Here is a 17,577-nt window from a genome sequence, read left to right on the forward strand (position 1 = left end):
AGAATTCTCTTTTTCCACAGAATTTGTAATGGTATAATCCAAGGGTCCACAGTATGCCAATAGTGAGCACTATAGCACACATTGGCGCCTTTCCTGGCGCACACCGAGTGTTTTTAGAAAATGGATGGCTTCTCGTTGGCCATGGGAGATTTGATTGGCTGTGCAGACTTTTTAAAGTGTTGCCTTGGCATCCGCTGCCACCACAGCACAATGGTATTCGCTGTGTGACTGAAGGGTAAGCTACGGCGGCCATTTTCTGGCGGCCATTTTGTGGCCACACCCAACAGGCCGTGTCAGAACTCCAAAGGCGCTTGCCGTCTCCCCCCACCCCCTGGATCTTTCATCTTTCATGGAAGATGCTGAACTCTCTCTTATGATTTGAACGAAATATGATTGTAACCTTTTAAAACGTCTTTGTGCCTCCAAAATTAATTATGGTACTAAGAAAAAAGCACAGGTTCTCAGATTCGGAGACACGAATCGGGTTGACTTCTTGGGTCGTGATTTGGGGAACAGCAGCGCGCCTGATTATTGTTTCTTTTTCAATGGAACATAGTCGTCTTGTGCATTTTTTAAAGAGGAAAAACAGTCACCTTTAAAAACGCTGTAGCCGCTTGAGGCAATCGGGGCAGAGCCGTGACCTGTCGGTCTCTTGCCCCCTTTCCTGTAGGAACTGGCCGCAGCTCTGAAATCTGGTCTGTCTGGAAATCTGGAGACGCTGATGTTAGCCCTCGTGAAGACGGCCCCCCAGTACGACGCCAGTGAACTGAAAGCGGCCATGAAGGTAAATGGAGGGTGTGCCGTGAGCGGGGCGCCCGGTTTATTTCGTTATTCATTTCGTGGATCTTCTACTGCTAGAGAATTTGCCCGAGTGTCTTATCCAAAGAATCTGCCCTGAGAACACCCTGGAACTTGTGCAAAGATGACCTCATGGCTCAACCATGGGTCTCGATGTGACCCACAGGGTGGAAGATTGCTTGCGTGCATCTATCCCTCGGTCTCGCATGCTTCGCTGTCGAGGTTCTGCAGACTTAATTTGCGTTCCTTCTGGCAGCCGGTTAGGCGACGCGACGTTCTTGGTAATACCTGGGTGGTTCTTTTTTTAATCCAATGCTGCCCTCTTGTGATTCCGGCCAGCACGGTTATAATGGAATAAAACAACCCCAAAATGGCTAATCTCAAACAAACACTACAGAAATATATATACAGTGATAGTATTAATGACAAAGCAGTAAAGCCCATACATGTGAATAGATCAAATAAAGTATTGTTATAACAGAGAAGTCTTCAATTTCCATTGCATGTAGCATGGGGAAGAAGTCTAAAGTCTTCAAGTCACGTGTAGCAACACACAGAGAAATCAAACAATATAAGTTCAGTAGAGAAGTCATCTTCAATTGCATGTAACATATAAACGAAGAATCCAGATATTATAAACTCCATTTCGCTGAACTTCCTCAGTAATGTCAATGGCAAATGTAATTGAACACAAAATTGACGGCATCCGCTTCTGAAGTAATTTGTAAAGAAACAGTTTCCAAAAGGTCCTTGTATTAATGGGCGACCAGTCCAATTCTTTTAAGTGGAGCTTGCTTCCATGGCTTTTTAGTCTGCTGGTTCTGCCTCTAAACAAGAAAGTCGGAAGGACCGCTATATATAAAGGGAGAGACTATCCCTAAGAGTCTAGATTATTTCACTGATTTCATTTGAGGTGATCGTAGATTATTTCTAGATTATAGATTATTTTACTCTTAGCGAGGAGCCTTTTCTTCCACAAGCTTCCCCGGCATGAATATATATATTCATCCCCTTTCCATTGCTGTTGTTCTTTTTGTTTCTTTACATCTTTCCTACGGCACTTAATACGTGACCGAGGCAAAAAAAATTCCTTTGTGTGTGATGTTAAAGCAAGGGAATTGTGTGGCTACCTTGGTTAAAGAGGCTTAATTTGTCAATCACATACCTAATTCTCAAGCAACAGTTTACACTATTATTAGTAGTAGTATAGTATTATTAATAATAATAGTAGTCACAGTCATATATTTGACTAGTAGATGATGTTCTCCAATTCCAAATCTGGCCATGTTCTTGGGAATTGCAGATGTATCTTTGCAACACTCTTGATGTTCCAAACAATGCTGTCTTCTGGAGCTGAGCTGGTCTTATTTTTTCAATGCTGAGAGTGTCCAGATGTTTCTTGAGCCATCTAGGCACTGCTCCAAGGGCTCCAATGACAACTGGCACAATGGCCACCTTTTTCTCTGAAAGGCACTCTAACTCTATTCGTAAGTCTTGGTATTTTGTGATCTTCTCCTGTTCCTTCTTTTCTATTCCAATGTCTCCTGGGATTGCAGTAACAATGATCCAAACCCTATTTCTCCTTTTTTTCTACAATTGTAATGTCAGGGGTGTTCTGCGCCAGGTGTTTATCTGTTTGCAATCGGGAGTCCCAAAGAACCGTTCTTTCATCATGCTCCATGTTCTTGTCTGGTTTGTGCGCCCATGAATTTCTGGCTGATGGGAAGCCGTCATACGTCTTGCAAAGATTCCAGTGCAACGTAGCTGTGACTCTGTCCTGACCCGTGACGTTCTTGATAGTCCGTTTGAGCCATGTTACTGCAGGTGCTGTTGCAAAGATTCCAGTGCAATGTAGCTGCGACTCTGTCCTGACTCGTGACGTTCTTGATAGTCCATTTGAGCCATGTTACTGCAGGTGCTGATGGTGTGTTCGACTGCTTCACCCTTTGTCTTGCAAAGTTTACATTTGCTGTTATCGCTGGCCGTTTGGTGTGCCTGCTGGTGTGCAGCTAGAATCACAGAATCATAGAGTTGGAAGGGACCACCAGGGTCATCTAGTTCAACCCCCTGCACAATGCAGGAAATTCACAAATACCTCCCCCTCCACACCTCCAGTGACTGCTGTTTCGTGCCCAGATGATGGTAAAAAAAACCTCCAGGATCCCTGGCCAAACTGGCCTGGAGAAAAATTTCTTCCTGACCCCATCCCTGACCCCAAAGCAGCGATTGGCATTTCCCTGGGCATGTAAGAAAGGGCCACGAGAACTAAGCACTGAGGCAACCCTTCCTGCCCTCCCTTCTCACGATCTGCCTAAGTGCACAGAATCAGCATTGCTGTCAGATGGCCATCTGGCCTCTCTGCTTGAAAACCTCCAAAAAAGGAGAGCCCACCAGTGCTCCCTCTAAACTGTGGAGTCTGGTGAGCAAAAATTCTACTTTGTGAGCGACTGGCATTAACGTTGTGGGCAAGCGATTTGGCTACTGCACCGGTTAGTTCGCTCTGGAGCCCCATCCTTCCTGAGCTAGGACAAACATGTGTGAGTTGGAGGCTAAAAAACTGTGAGCTGGCTCACACTAACTCGGCTTAGAGGGAACACTGGAGCTCACCACCTCCCCGGGAAGCCTGTTCCCCCGAGGAATCGCTCTGTCAGGAAGTCCTTCCTAATGTTTAGCCAAAAACTCTTCTGATTGAATCGCAACCCGTTGGTTCTGGTCCGACCTTCTGGGGCAACAGAAAACAACTCCGCCCCGTCCTCTAGATGACAGCCCTTCAAGTGCTTGAAGACGGTTATCCTATCCCCTCTCAGTCGTCTCCTCCCCAGGCTAAACATGACTCCTTCTGTTTCTTTCTTCAAATGTCCATTTTGGAGCCATCCCCCACCCCTTAAAGTGTCCCAGCCTTCCACTACTCAGAGCTCGTTTGCAGCCGAAGTCGGCTGGAATCAAATGGAGCCGAAACCGACCCTAATTCACCCAGCCTTCAGGAATCCTTTTCACTGAACTGGGCTCGGGAAGGTGGCCCGAGTTCCCAAAGAGTTTAATTAGCACCTGACACCTTTTCATGTGTGTTAGTAATTTTCTTATTGTATTAACAGCCTCATAATTGATTTACACTTTACACCCGGTTAATTCAACGTTAGTTCAAAGTCGCACTCCTGAATTAAGTTTTTATGCTCGCCGCGCGCAGGGAAGGGTGGCTTGGAGAGGGAAGCCTGCTGATTAAATCTTGACTTTGATCATGAGATCAGTCTTTGAAATCCATATTTTATAGCGCAGTGTCCCTTGAACTCCACCAGCTTGTTCCGGATGAACGAAATCTTGAGTTTTTAGCATGTCACGCAAAATACAGTTTTGTCGTTCAGCGTCAGCGGTGATAATGAGCAGGGTTTTCTTGGCCGGGTTTTAAGGGGCTGCCCAGAATTGGGGTTTACTTTTGCTAAAAAACAATTTCCAGATAAAGTGTATGTGAATATTGGACTCGTTACAGAGTGCAAAATATTTAATTTCAGCTGAAGATGACGTCCAGGGAGCTCGGTTTTGGATTATCTCCAGTTGCAATCTCTTTACTTTTATGTTGTCGAAGGTTTTCATGGCCGGAGTTCATTAGCTGCTGTAGATTTTCCGGGTTGTATGGCCGTGGTCTTGGCATTGTAGGACCTGTCGTTTCTCCAGTAGCTGTGACTGGCATCCTCAGAGGTATAACACAGAAAGACAGAGCACTCTCTGTGTCAAGGTGAGAAGAAAAATGGTAGGCGGGTAATTTATACCTACTTGGGAAGGTGGGGTAGGACTGAGTCATTGTCTTGTAGGAGTTCCCCAGGCTATGGACATGCTAATGGAGGAGCTTTCCTGAGGAGGTTCTTCTGCATATGGGTTGACTGTTGAAGTTCTAATCTTATCTGTAGTGTTATTGTGAGATGTAGAGCATTTTGTGTTTTTCGGGACACGTGGATCTGCCCTTGGCATGGTTTCCTGCCCTGAAAAACACAAAATGCTCTACATCATACAACAGCACTACAGATGAAATTAGAATTAAACTGCCAATCCACATGCAAAAGAACCTCTTCAGGAAACAGGAAACCTCCTCAGGAAACAATCCACATACAAAAGAACCTCCTCAGGAAAGCTCCTCCATTAGCATGTTCCACAGCCTTGGGAACTCCTACAAGACAATGCCTCAGCCCTACCCCACCTTCCTGAGTAGGTATAAATTACCTGCCTACCATTTTTCTTCTTCTCACCTTGACACCGAGAGTGCTCCATCTTTCTGTGTTATACCTCTGAGGATGCCAGTCACAGCTGCCGGCGAAACGTCAGGTTTTACAGTGCCAAGACCACGGCCAGATAGCCCGGGAAATCTACAGCAGCTCTTTGCTTTTATTAAACAATCCAGGGTCCCAGAGGTCTTGGACAGAGCCAGTCTTTCAAATATCACCTTCCATTTCCATCTTGGCACAGAAAAGGCATAGCTGCCGGAAATTTACCCACAGCCAATGTAATACCAGTATCAGCTAGTAGGGAAGACACAGAAACAAGTGAAATGTCAGAAGCCATTACCGGCTGTATCCACAGATCCCTCAGAGGGGTGATCAACATACATGCAAAGAAAAATAGGAGGTGGGGTTTCAGTCGCTCTTCGGCTTCTCTAGAAACCTGCTCTGACTGTTGTCAGTTCCAGAGCATACATAAAAACATAGAAAACTAGAGCTGGCAGGGACTGAGGGTCATCTAGTCCAACCCATTCAATAATAATAATAATAATAATAAACTTTATTGTCATTGTACATAGTACAACGAAATTAAAGATGCAATCATTTCGGTGAACCATACTCATATACACTCACACAACCATTCACAACCATCCCATAACTCCCCTTAAGGTTCACATAGCAACTTAAACCACCAATGTCACCCAAATTCCAATTTCATACAGCATTTAAAGCAATAATAGCTCTCGAATAAAAACTATTTTTTAATCTGTTTGTCCTTGTTTTAATTGTCCTATATCTTCTACCCGAAGGCAGCCGTTCAAACAGGGAGTGTTCAGGGTGTGACAAATCCTGCAGAATGTTCTTTGCTTTTTTCAAACACCGAGAACTATACAATTCCTCCAGGAACGGGAGAGGGCAGCCAATAATCTTCTGGGCTGTGATGATAACTCTCTGGGGCGCTTTCCTATCCACAGCCGCACAACTAGCAAACCAGGCACAGACGCAGTATGTTCAGAGCACAGGAAATTCATACCTACTCCCCCCCCCATTCCTCCAATGTCCCCTGCTCTGTGCCCAGAGGAACCAAACAATAGGGACCCCAAGGTTCCAATTTTCAGCCGTATAACTGAGGAAGAATGCTTTGAAACGTCTGCCACACCTAGGAAGGGCGTTCTATGGGAAATCCTCTGCCTTGTTTGTGGACTTTAAGGTCTTTTGGATAGTACTATGCTGAAAGGATATAGAGGAGTCTCTTGTTGGATTCTTTATTTTTGAATTGTTATACCCTTCTTGTCGAAATGTTTTGTATATGTACTTGTGTTTCTGAATTGTGTTTCAGAGTTGTGACCACCAATTCGACATTATTAATTGACTCAACGTTATTATGTTGCAATGGACTGATGTCTGTTTGGTAACTTCTGAAATTTGTGAATTATTTGATGGTCTACCCTTGTGTTTTTTATCTATGCCCAGAGGAAGGCAAGAACCCTTCAGGATCCATGGGCCAATCTGGCCTGGAGGGAAATTCCTTCCTGACCCCAAAGTGGCGGTCGGCATTTCCCAGGGTGTGTAAGAAAGGGCCACGAGAACTGAGCACTGAGGCAACCCTGCCTGCCATCCGCTGAGGCACCGCTCTAACTGTCAGGAAGTTCTTCCTCATGTTTAGCTGGAAATTTCAACCCCTTGGTTCTGGCCCGACCTTCTGGGGTGGCAGAAACCAACTTGGCTCCACCCTCTACATGACATCCCTTCGAAGACTGCTCTGATGTCAAAGTGCAGAAGCTCTCTCTCTCCTATTGTTACTTCTTTTTCTTTTTGGCAATTGCTTTTTCTTTTGGTTGAAATTGCAGACAGGCTTTTAAACTGCGCTTTGATCAAAACTTGTGGGCCATTCAGGAAGTGGTTTTTTTTGTGTGTGTGTGTCTGTCGCTCAGTCCCTTTGTGCTCTTCTTCCCAGGGCCTGGGGACGGACGAAGACACGCTGATCGAGATCATTTGCTCGCGGACCAACCAGGAGCTCGGTCAAATTAACAGAATGTACAAAGAGAGTAAGTTCGTTGGGCCAAAAATGGGGGAATCTAGAGACAACCTCTGACACGCTGGTTCACATTTCCACTGATTACAACCCGAGCAAGGGCCTTCTTGGTTGTGGCACTGAACCCCTATAATACTTACTCAACAGTTGAATAACAGTTGATAAGAGTATTGTAGAAATTTAGAGTTTTAGTAATTTTGTAATTAACATACGCAGATTAAACACAGTTTTATATTTAAACATTTTATATATATTATTGGTACCCTTTTTGTATTGTCTGTAATTGGGCTGGTGATATACCGAATAAACTGAATAAACTGAAACTGGTGGCACCAAAGCTTTGCAGCTCCTTCTCAGGGGAGGGTGCTGAAACTCCCTCCACGGGGAGTTTCGTCCGTCTCCCTCTATCATTGTCTTCCACCAGTCGGTGAAGGCGTTTTCGTCTCATTTGGCATACTCCCAGTTAACAGCTGTTGGCCTTTACCCTTGGATACCTTTACCTTTACCGAAGATTTGAAAGTTCACCGTTGGCCTCGTCCAATTAATACTCGATCTGTTTATTTCAGTGTACAAGACTGAGCTGGAAAAGGACATCATATCGGACACATCTGGCGATTTCCGCAAACTGATGGTCACCCTAGCCAAGGTGTGGATCTCAACATCTGGTTGTGTCCTCCCCCCCCCCTCTTGCTGTGTATGCAGTGGATGTATTTGATCGGAGACTGTTTGATGAACTTCTCTCCCACAGACCTTTTAGGGATGCCAGTCTCCAGGTGGGACCTGGGGACCCCCCAGAATTACAGCTCATCTCCATGCTAGAGAGATCCGTTTCCCTGGAGGGTGGACTCTGTGGCACTGTACCCCACCAAGGGTCCTGTGCTTCCCAGGCCCCCGTCCCCATATATCCAGGAGGTTCCTAACCCAAATCTGCCACCACCCCGCCGGCACCCTACTCTCTGTTTCTCTCTTCCATAGAAGCTTAGAGAGAAATAAAGAGGCCATTTTCGCGGGAGGGTTCCCTGGGCGATCCTGCATCTAGCATTCGCTCCGCAACTGGGAGGGGAAAGTGCAGTTCACAACCACATCCAGATACCTCATGGCAACGCCCCGTACTGTCTGTAGAGTCACCCCTGAATGGCAATAAAACGGCCATAAAGCTATAAAGGAGGTACCGTAAAACCCAATAATTAAAGAAAGTCAAAGCGGCATGGAGGGTTCAGTAAAATTTCTGTTCCAGTGTGGCTTTCATAAAACAACGGCGGGAAAAGCCAATGCAGAATCAGCCCCCCGTTGCATGAGCAAATTCAGCTCAAGCCAACTGCGCTCTAGTGCCACCCACAGGCCATTTACAAACATTACACAATGGCAGCATATTTAAAATGGTGAATGGGGGCTAAACCAATGCAAGTGGCAGGGATGTGCGTTGGAATGAGTGCTCTGACCCAGACGACAGATTGGAGAAAGCAGGGCTATTTTTGGGCAGGAACGCACAGGAACAGAGTTCTGGCTGGCTTCAGAGTTGGCCACGCCCACTACAGCCAAAACCTCTGTGTATGGCCACAGAGGAAAGGCCTGGAGAGCAAACCCCCCCCCCGGTGACTCCAAGGCGGGCCAGAGGGGGCCTGGAAGGATCAGGGAGGCATTTAAATGCCTCCCCATGCCTTCCCCAGCCTGTCGAAGGGCCGGCTTGCCCAGGCTTCCCACAGCCACGGGGCACCCGGGCAAGCCAAGGGTAGGCATGGGGTGTGGCCTAATATTCTAATGAGTTCGTTGTTGGGCGTGGCCTATTATGCTAATGAGTCCCTGCTGGGCTTTTTCTACAAAAAAAGCCCTGGCAGAAAGTATATGCATCTTGTCTCCATCGGGTACTCATTTGATCAAGCAGGGATTACTGCAGCCGAGGTCACAGATCCGTCGTAGGAGGGAACGTGACCTTGTAGAGCATTCTGTGTATCAAAAGGCCTTCTTGACTGCGTCTGATGGTGATGTCTCTTTGACGTTTGTGTTCTTTTTTTATTAAAAAAAATAGGGAAGGAGGAACGAGGACTGTTCAGTGGTCGACTACGAGCTGATTGACCAAGATGCCAGGGTAGGTGCCGTTGTGTAGCCACAACAGATCCCTTGCCGCTTTTTTATTATTTCATTTATTTACAAACTTTATACCCTGCTTTTCGGCCCCTATCAGGCCGCCGAGACAGATATACGGTCAGGGGCCTGCCTACCTGAGGGACCACCTTTCCCCGTATGTCCCCCAAAGAGCACTGAGGTCAGGGTCGCAAAACCGTCTGACTCTCCCTGGTCCAAAAGACGCCAGATTGGCCACTACCAGAGCTAGGGCCTTCTCAGTGGCGGCTCCGCACTGATGGAACGAGCTCCTGGAAGACATCAGGGCCCTGCGGGACCTCCTACAATTTCCGCAGGGCCTGCAAAACGGAGTTCTTCCACCAGGCCTTCGACTCGGAGCCGCCACAGAGGAATGAGCTATTAAAAACTGAATTGCTACGGCCCTTATCCTATCGGCACTAAGGACAACTATGGATACTGGTTTAGCTATATTCGACCACCATACAGCAATCGCCATCGGCACTTAATTGCACTTTGTGTGTATATAATAATAATAGAAGAAGAGATTGGATTTATACCCCGCCCTTCACTACCCGAAGGAGTCCCAGAGCGGCTTACAAACTCCTTTCTCTCCCCCTCCCCACAACAGGACACTCTTTGAGGTGGGTGGGGCTGAGAGAGCTCTTGACAGAAAGTGCTCTTTTTCAAGGACAGCTCTTATCAGAACTATGAGTTGCCCAAGTCATCCAGCAGGTGCAAGTGGAGGAGTGGGGAATCAAACCTGGTTCTCCCAGACTAGAGTCCACACACTTAACAACAACAACAACAACAACAACAACAACAACAACAACAACAACAACAACAACAACCACATCTTAAAAGCAAAATTCTTTCATGGCCTCCCCAGGACCTGTATGACGCTGGCGTGAAGAGGAAGGGAACCGACGTTCCCAAGTGGATCAACATCATGACCGAAAGGAGTCCCCAGCACCTGCAGAAAGGTAACTTGAAACATGCCAGGAACGAGATAAAAGTCACGTCCTGCAAAGAAAAGAAAAGTTTAAGGAATCAAGGAACACTCTTGTAACAATTTCTCTCCCTTGGGTCTCGAGCGCGGGAAGGGAAACGCAGATATTTTAGCTCAAAGGTCTTCCTAGAAATGAGTGTTTGGTTGACGCCATATGTATTCATTTATTTATTCAAATTTTTATCCCGCCCTCCCGGCCTAGGCCGGCTCAGGGCGGCTTACAAGCAGATAGAATTCCAACAATACGTACAAAGCACATCAACAATTAATATAAATACAATATTAAAATACCATGTTAAAATCAGATATAATAGTAAAGTGCTAGGCTTTGTAACTGAGCTGCGGTGGCTCAAGTGGTTAAGACGCTGAACTGAAGGCTGTGGAAGGTCGGTAGTTTAGCAGTTCAAGACCCGAGTGTGCCGCATGACGGAGTGAGCTCCCGTCTCTAGTTCCAGCTCCTGCCAACCTAGCAGTTCGAAAGCAAGAAATTGCAAGTAGATAAATAGGTACCACTTCGGTGGGAAGGGAACAGCGTTCCGTGCGCCTTGGTGTTTAGTCATGCCGGCCACATGACCACGGAAACGTCTTTGGACAGCGCTGGCTCTTCGGCTTTGAAGCGGAGACGAGCACCGCAACCCTAGAGTCAGACTCGACTGGCTTTTGAGCAAGAGAAACCTTTACCTTTAGGCTTTGTAACCTCAACCACATTGGTCTGCTCAGATGTCATAAGAAGTGCTTCAGATGTCATAAATCATAAAGGGGGATTGGCTCCAGAAGCCTGGCGGAAGAGCTCTGTATCCAATGCCTCTTTTATACCACCCTTCCTCCCAGGACCCTGGCGTAATGCACGTGGTCTTTCCACCTCCGCTTTATCATGGCAACGTTTTGTGGTGGCCATTTTGTCACCACGCCCATCGCGCTTTGGCGGAATTACAGAGATGCCCGCAGGCTCAAGAAAGGGTTGGGGACCCTTGATCTAAATGAAGGTTCTCTTCAGTCCTTCTCTTTCCTGACCCCGACAGTGTTCGATCGGTACAAGAGCTACAGTCCGTACGATATGCAGGAGAGCATCAAGAAGGAGGTCAAGGGAGATCTGGAAATCGCATTCCTCAACCTTGGTAAGTAGATGTGGAGGCAGCTGGTCGGAAGGCCCCACTGTAGTGTAACGGAGCCTGCTGCTGGTCTATGCAGGGCTGATCATGGACTCGAAGGAGTTTTTTCTGCAAAGGCTATGCTTGCTTGTGTTCCAAAACACACCACACGCCTGCATCTTGCTGAATCACACCTTGGAGCTGTCGTCTGTTGCAGGCCCGTAGGGCTGGGGCTTTTGGGGGCTGTGCCCCCTTTCTTAAAGGCACAGCCCCACAAGAATTTCTCCTGTAAATGCTTTTTTCAACCCTTTAAAAACATTTTTAAAAGGCGTGAGCTCCTTTTAAACCAGAGTGGTGTGTAGTTGATTAATTCCCACAAGGGGGTTGGAGTAGGTGACCGTTAGGATCCCTTCTAACTGTGTGAAGCAACTGGCCTCCTTGAAGAGAGTTTTTCTGCCTAAGTGTTAGCTTTCTTGACTACAGAAGCCATCACCCCCACCTGCTGGCTTGTTCACAGAATTGTTGCCTAGGCTGGCAGAAGTGATTAACTTGCAGCAGCTGAGAACTGTAATCTAAAGTGATTAACTTGCAGCAGCTGAGAACTATCATCTAAAGGGGCTGCCAGCTTGCAGTTTAGAGATCTATCCTGGTCACAGTTTTCTATTGGCTAAATGTTTTTTCTTCCTGCACTGAGGACTTCAGCCCCATCGGGAAAACAGTTGCTCCGTAAGCCACAAAATCCTGGCTACGGGCCTGCTTCATTGGAACGTTAGTTGGCCATCAGTTTGGGATCTCCAAAACAGGCAGTAGTGGGAAGCCATGAGATATTGTTTGAGTGGAGGAGAAGCTAGACATCTTCTTCTTCTTGGGGGAGGGGGGAAAGTGTGCCATAGGGGCCCAAACAATGAGAATGTGTGAATCAAATGATGCCCAGAGCTTGTGTCCTGCCCGTGCGCCTTGGGGCGGGGGGGAGGCTCTCCCCAAGTCTGTGGACCACAGAGACAGATAGAACTGGAGAGGAAGGCCAGAGTGAAGGCCTAGCTCCGTGTACCATGGTCAGAAGGATGACACTGGGCCCGTCTGATTCTGGCAAGCCGTCTTCAGGAAGGCTAGTCTACCATCAATGACCTTCACATCTGGGAACCCTGGATATGTTTCCGAGGACTCCCTGGTTCTAATTTTACCTGCAATGCATCTTTATTGTCCGTGTCCGTTTTTCTTCTCTCCCACAGTTCAGTGCCTTCAGAACAAGCAGTTGTACTTTGCTGACCGGCTCTACGAATCCATGAAGGTAGAGTATTTATTTATTTATTTAATTGCATTTATATCCCGCCCTCCCCGCATGCAAGCTCAGGGCGGCTTACAAGACATAGGTGTAATACAACACCCCAGTTACACAAATAATATCTGAAACCAGGCCCGACATGCAAAGCTCCGGGAAGATCTCCTGCACGAATTGTAGGGGGCTGTTTCCCATTCTTTTGAGATGAATTGGGGGAGGGGGGCTCTTCCACGCCGTTCACTTGTGCCCCTCCCCTTCAGCCTCTGACGTACTGACCAATTCTGTTTTTAGTTGGCCAAGGCCCAACAAAACTGATGCCCAACAATTCGTCCATGGGAGGTTAGTGTGTCAATTAAGAGCCGGGTTCGAGTCCAGGAGCACCCTAGAGCTTTTGAGGGTCTGGGCTCCCTTGTATCTGAAGAAAGGAGTTTTGACCCTGGGAAGCTCCTGCCCTGAAAACCTTCCTGGGCTCTAAGGCGCTCCTGGGTTCGAGTCTAACTGTAACAAAATGGGGGGAGGCTCTGCACCAGTGCCCCCTCTAAGCTGTGGAGTCTTGTGAGCAAAAATCCTACTTTGTGAGCTTACTGGCATTAAAGTTGTGGGCGAGAGATTTGGCTGCTGCATTCATTTGTTTGCTCTGGAGCCCTCCTTCCTGAGCGAAGACAAAAAGGTGTGAGCCGGAGGCTAAAAAACTGCGAGCTGATTCACACTAACTCAGCTTAGAGGGATCACTGCTCTGCAGGGTGCAGGTCGTTTCAGCAGGCGGCTGTGTGGGTCTGCAGTATAAGAGCTGCATTCGGGTCCAGGAGCAGCTTGGAGGCCAAGAAGATTTTCGGGATACGACGTTTCGAGAGTCAGGGTTCCCCTTGACGAAAGATGTCTGACGAAGGGAGTTTTGACTCTCGAAACCTCGTACCCCGAAAACCTTGCTGGCCTGTAAAAGGTGCTCCCGGATTCGAATGTAGCTCTTTCTACCGCAAACCGTCACTGCTACCGTCTGAGACAGAATCAGTTAAGCCGGAGTTGTTGAACTCATTTGTTACGAGGGCTGGATCTGACATACTTTGCCGGGCCGGGCCGGGCCACGCCACGTGTGCCATAAAACGTAGTGCAGGGTACCGGAGATATAAACTGTATAAAGGACAGCAGCTGGTAAGCTCAGAGTTGGTGTAGCCTCACTGAAAGGCCCCCTGGGCTGGGAGGGGGTGGAGAGGAAAACCACATGGGTGGACTGGAGATCCAGCAGTGCAGCAGTGGGCAGAAGCTCCCACGCTGCTTGAGTGCTGCAGATGAGGTTGTTCCACCATGCTGAAGCCACAATCGGAGTGGATCCACCCACTCTGCTCCCTGAGCAGTCTTCTGTTCCTTCCCTTGCACCAGTTGCTTGTGGGCCGTGTAAGAGCCCCCGACGGGCCAGTTCCAGCCCTCGGGAGTTATGTTTGACACCCCCAGGGCTATTTTTGGGCAGGAACGCACAGGAACGGAGTTCCGGCTGGCTCCCGAGTTGGCCACACCCAGCAGGAACTCATTAGCATAACAGGCCACACCCAACAGCAGAAACTCATTAGGATTGGCTACATTTGGGGTGTGTGGCCTAACATGCAAAAGAGTTCCTGCTACAAAAAAGGCCCTGGGTTTTGACAACAAACAAGGTAAACAGAATAAGAAGCAAACGGTGGGTGTGGCTGGATAACCACACTTCTGGTAACATGGGGGTGCGGCCTAATATGCCAATGAGCTGTGCTGTCAGGGGTGTGTCCTAATAAGCAAATGAATTTCTGCTGTTGGGTGTGGCCTATTATGCTAATGAGTTCCTGCTGGGCTTTTTCTACAAAAAAAGCCCTGGACACCCCGCTAAGCTAACCAATACCCACCGCAGCCTAACTTTGCTTATCATGTGCTTCTTCAGTATCTCAGCAAGGCATCTGTTTTGAAGCTTTGGTGATCTGCTCGCTTATATTAAAGTTGACCGATTAATGTCTTGGTTAAAAGCAGGTGATGGAAATACTAGGAATTCTCTAATGGGTCAGTGGCTTTGTGAATGTTAGGGCAAAGGAGGGCAATTTGTTTCTGTCTCTACCGTGCGCCTTTCTTTTTACCTTTACATGGCACTTCCACAGCATGTTGGGGTCAAATGGACCCCAATACTGATGCTGTGCGATACCTTTAAAGTCTCGCCTAGTTTCTGATCTGGGAACTAAAAATGGGAGGAACTAAAAATGGGAAACAACCCAAAGGGGCTGTTTTCTAAAAAAAATTCCTTCTGCGTCGGGTATGACCTGGAGATGATTTCTTGCCTTTGGGTAATTCTGCGTTCACACAAGTTTGTCAGCAGATTGTCCGCTTTTTAAAGACGATTTCCCAAATGTTAAAAACCAATCCGTGTGACAAACGGCTCTTTCAGGGCAAAGGGACCAGGGACAAGATCCTGATCCGGATCATGGTTTCCCGCAGCGAGGTCGACATGCTGAAGATCAAGAGCGAATTCAAGAGGAAATACGGGAAGTCCCTCTACCACTTCATCCAGGTGAGTGAGAAGGCGGCCGCGGCTCAGTGGCAGGTCGCGCAGGTTTTGCACGCAGAATTTATTGATTTACTTCATTTATACCCCACCTTTTCCCCCAGCGGGGGCGCCTATCATTCTTCGGTCCTCTGTTTTAATCCTCACCACAACCCTGTGAGGTAGGTTAGGCTGAGAGCATGTGACTGGCCCAAGGTCACCCAGCGAGCTTCTGTGGTAGAAGTGGGCATTCAAACCTGGGTCCACCACATACTAATCCGACACTTTAACCCCTGCACCACACTGGCTTCTCCCAGCTCCTAGTGTGACACGCTTAACCACTAGAAGAAGAGAATAGATTGGATTTATACCCCACCCTTCACTACCCAAAGGAGTCTCAGAGCGGCTCACAAACTCCTTTCCCTTCCCCTCCCCACAACAGACACCCCACAACAGACACCCTTCACTACCCAAAGGAGTCTCAGAGCGGCTCACAAACTCCTTTCCCTTCCCCTCCCCACAACAGACACTCTGTGGAGAACTGCCCTTGAGAGAACAGCTCTGAGAGAACTTGTAACTGACCCAAGGTCAGCCAGCTGGCTGCATGTGGAGAAGTGGTGAATCAAACCCGGTTCTCCCAGATTAGAGTCCATGCTCTTAACCACTACACCAAACTGGCCCTCAGGTTGGGTCCCAGAATCTCCGTAAAGGATAGCGGATGTTGCCATCCATACTTAGGGTCGAGGGACCAGTGGTCCGAAGAGGTATAGGGCGGCTTCGGGTTTTACAGAGAGGAAGTGCAACTCACTGGTAGCCCGCGGGCTTTATATGCAGGAGGTCCCAGGTTCAGTCCCTGACAACTGCACACGATAGTGGAGGTCTGTCCCGACCTACCTACCTACCTTCATCCCCCCCTCCCACTCAATTCAGTTCAGCTTTAACCAAGTTCAGTGGTCTTTTAGGAGACACCCTTGCTCTTCAAAATAAACAGGAAGGTGGGCTGAAAGTGGCTTCACAATTGGAATCGTGCGCAGCAATGAAAGAGAAGGGGATATGCCTATCAGTGGCTGCCAGACTAAATAAAACTTCCACATTCAGAGGCAGTCAACTTCTGAGTCAGGAAGCAACATCGGGGAAGACCTCAGCCTCTATGTCTTGTTGTTGGACCTCCAGAGGAACTGGCTGGCCCCTGTGTGAGACGGGATGCTGGAGTAGATGGACCCTCACTGGTCTGACCCAGCAGGGCTCTCCTGATGTTCTTATCAGGGGACGGCCTCCTCCTCTGTGCCCTGTTGTTGGGCCTCCATAGGAACTGGTTGACCACTGTGTGAGACAGGAGGCTGGACTGGATGGACCCTCACTGGTCTGATCCAACAGGGCTCTTCTGAGGTTCTTATCAGGGGAAGGCCTCGGCCTCTCGGCCTTGTTGTTGGCCCTCCAGAGGAACTGGTTGGCCACTGTGTGAGGCAGGATGCTGGACTAGAGGGACCCTCACTGGTCTGATCCAGCAGGGCTCTTCTGATGTTCTTAAGCTCAAGGGAAGGCCTCGGCCTCTGTGCCCTCTTGTTGGCCCTCCAGAGGAACTGGCTGGCCCTTGTGTGAGGCAGGATGCTGGACTAGAGGGACCCTCACTGGTCTGATTCAGCAGGGCTCTTCTGATGTTCTTCTCAGGGGAAGTCCTTGGCCTCCATGCCCTGTTGTTGGCCCTCCAGAGGAACTGGCTGGCCACTGTGTGAGACGGGATGCTGGACCAGATGGACCATCGGTCTGACCCAGCAGGGCTCTTCTGATGTTCTTAAGAGGCTAAGGAGGAACCTTGTACACATTTTTGTACCTTCCGTTTTGTGCCATTTTGGGAGGTCCTTCTAAGACGCTGAATGTGCAGGAGGGTTCAGAGGATAATCTTCTCATTTTGCTTTCCTTGCAGCAAGACACAAAGGGAGATTATCAGAGGGCGCTCCTGAACCTGTGCGGAGGGGAGGAGTGAAAACCGTGACGGCGAAGACCCGTCCTTGCCTGGATACGTGTCGTCTGCTTTCCTTCTCCTGCCGAACTTAGACCCGCCGACGCACTAACTCTTCTCGTTCTCTGCATCTGCAAGACTCGATACCCTCGGTTGCTTTCATGTAGTCCCCTAACTTGGCTCTGCGTGGCTTTTGCTCAAGTAGCTAACCTTAAGCTGGAGTGGTGAGGCTGGGGAAGTTAACATTCCAGAGAGGAAGAGAGAGAGAGACAAAACTTGTGCTGTGAAAGATTCTGCTTCTTTGTATTATGTACCTGTCAAAAGTACAAATAAAAGTGGAGTTTTTACTTTAGGAGAAATTGTTCTCGGGCTCAGCGAGACTCTTCTTTGTGTGAGCGCAAATCTCTGATTATGTTCGTGCACGGCCGTTCCAGTTTCTCCTCGTTCTGCGTGGCCCACTTAATCTCTTTTTCACATCTTTCCTGCAAGTGACCTCTATAAGCTCATCCCCTTTTATTCAGAGATGTTGTGTAGTGGAGAGAGTTCTGGGTAGTGTTGTGTAGTGGCACCTGGGGGCGTTTTGGCCACTGTGTGACACAGAGTGTT

The 17,577-nt window shown here is 48.2% G+C and overlaps 1 protein-coding gene across 1 annotated transcript in view; it reads left to right on the forward strand.

Moving 5' to 3' along the window:
- Nucleotides 1–17,334, forward strand: part of ANXA2 (annexin A2) — a gene marked incomplete at its 5' end in the record, with an annotated part of 32,240 nt that extends 14,906 nt beyond the window's left edge. The window contains 9 exons of the mRNA XM_015418258.1: nt 671–784; nt 6,967–7,057; nt 7,611–7,690; nt 9,074–9,133; nt 10,016–10,109; nt 11,158–11,253; nt 12,459–12,517; nt 14,913–15,035; nt 16,936–17,334. Of these exons, the coding sequence (XP_015273744.1) occupies nt 671–784; nt 6,967–7,057; nt 7,611–7,690; nt 9,074–9,133; nt 10,016–10,109; nt 11,158–11,253; nt 12,459–12,517; nt 14,913–15,035; nt 16,936–16,995 (777 nt within the window). The remainder of the gene's footprint in view (nt 1–670; nt 785–6,966; nt 7,058–7,610; nt 7,691–9,073; nt 9,134–10,015; nt 10,110–11,157; nt 11,254–12,458; nt 12,518–14,912; nt 15,036–16,935) is intronic.
- Between the last annotated feature and the right edge of the window lie 243 nt (nt 17,335–17,577).

This window comes from Gekko japonicus, unplaced genomic scaffold, assembly GCF_001447785.1.
Source record: "Gekko japonicus isolate JY-2015 unplaced genomic scaffold, Gekko_japonicus_V1.1 scaffold3627, whole genome shotgun sequence".
NCBI classification, from domain to species: Eukaryota; Metazoa; Chordata; class Lepidosauria; order Squamata; family Gekkonidae; genus Gekko; species Gekko japonicus.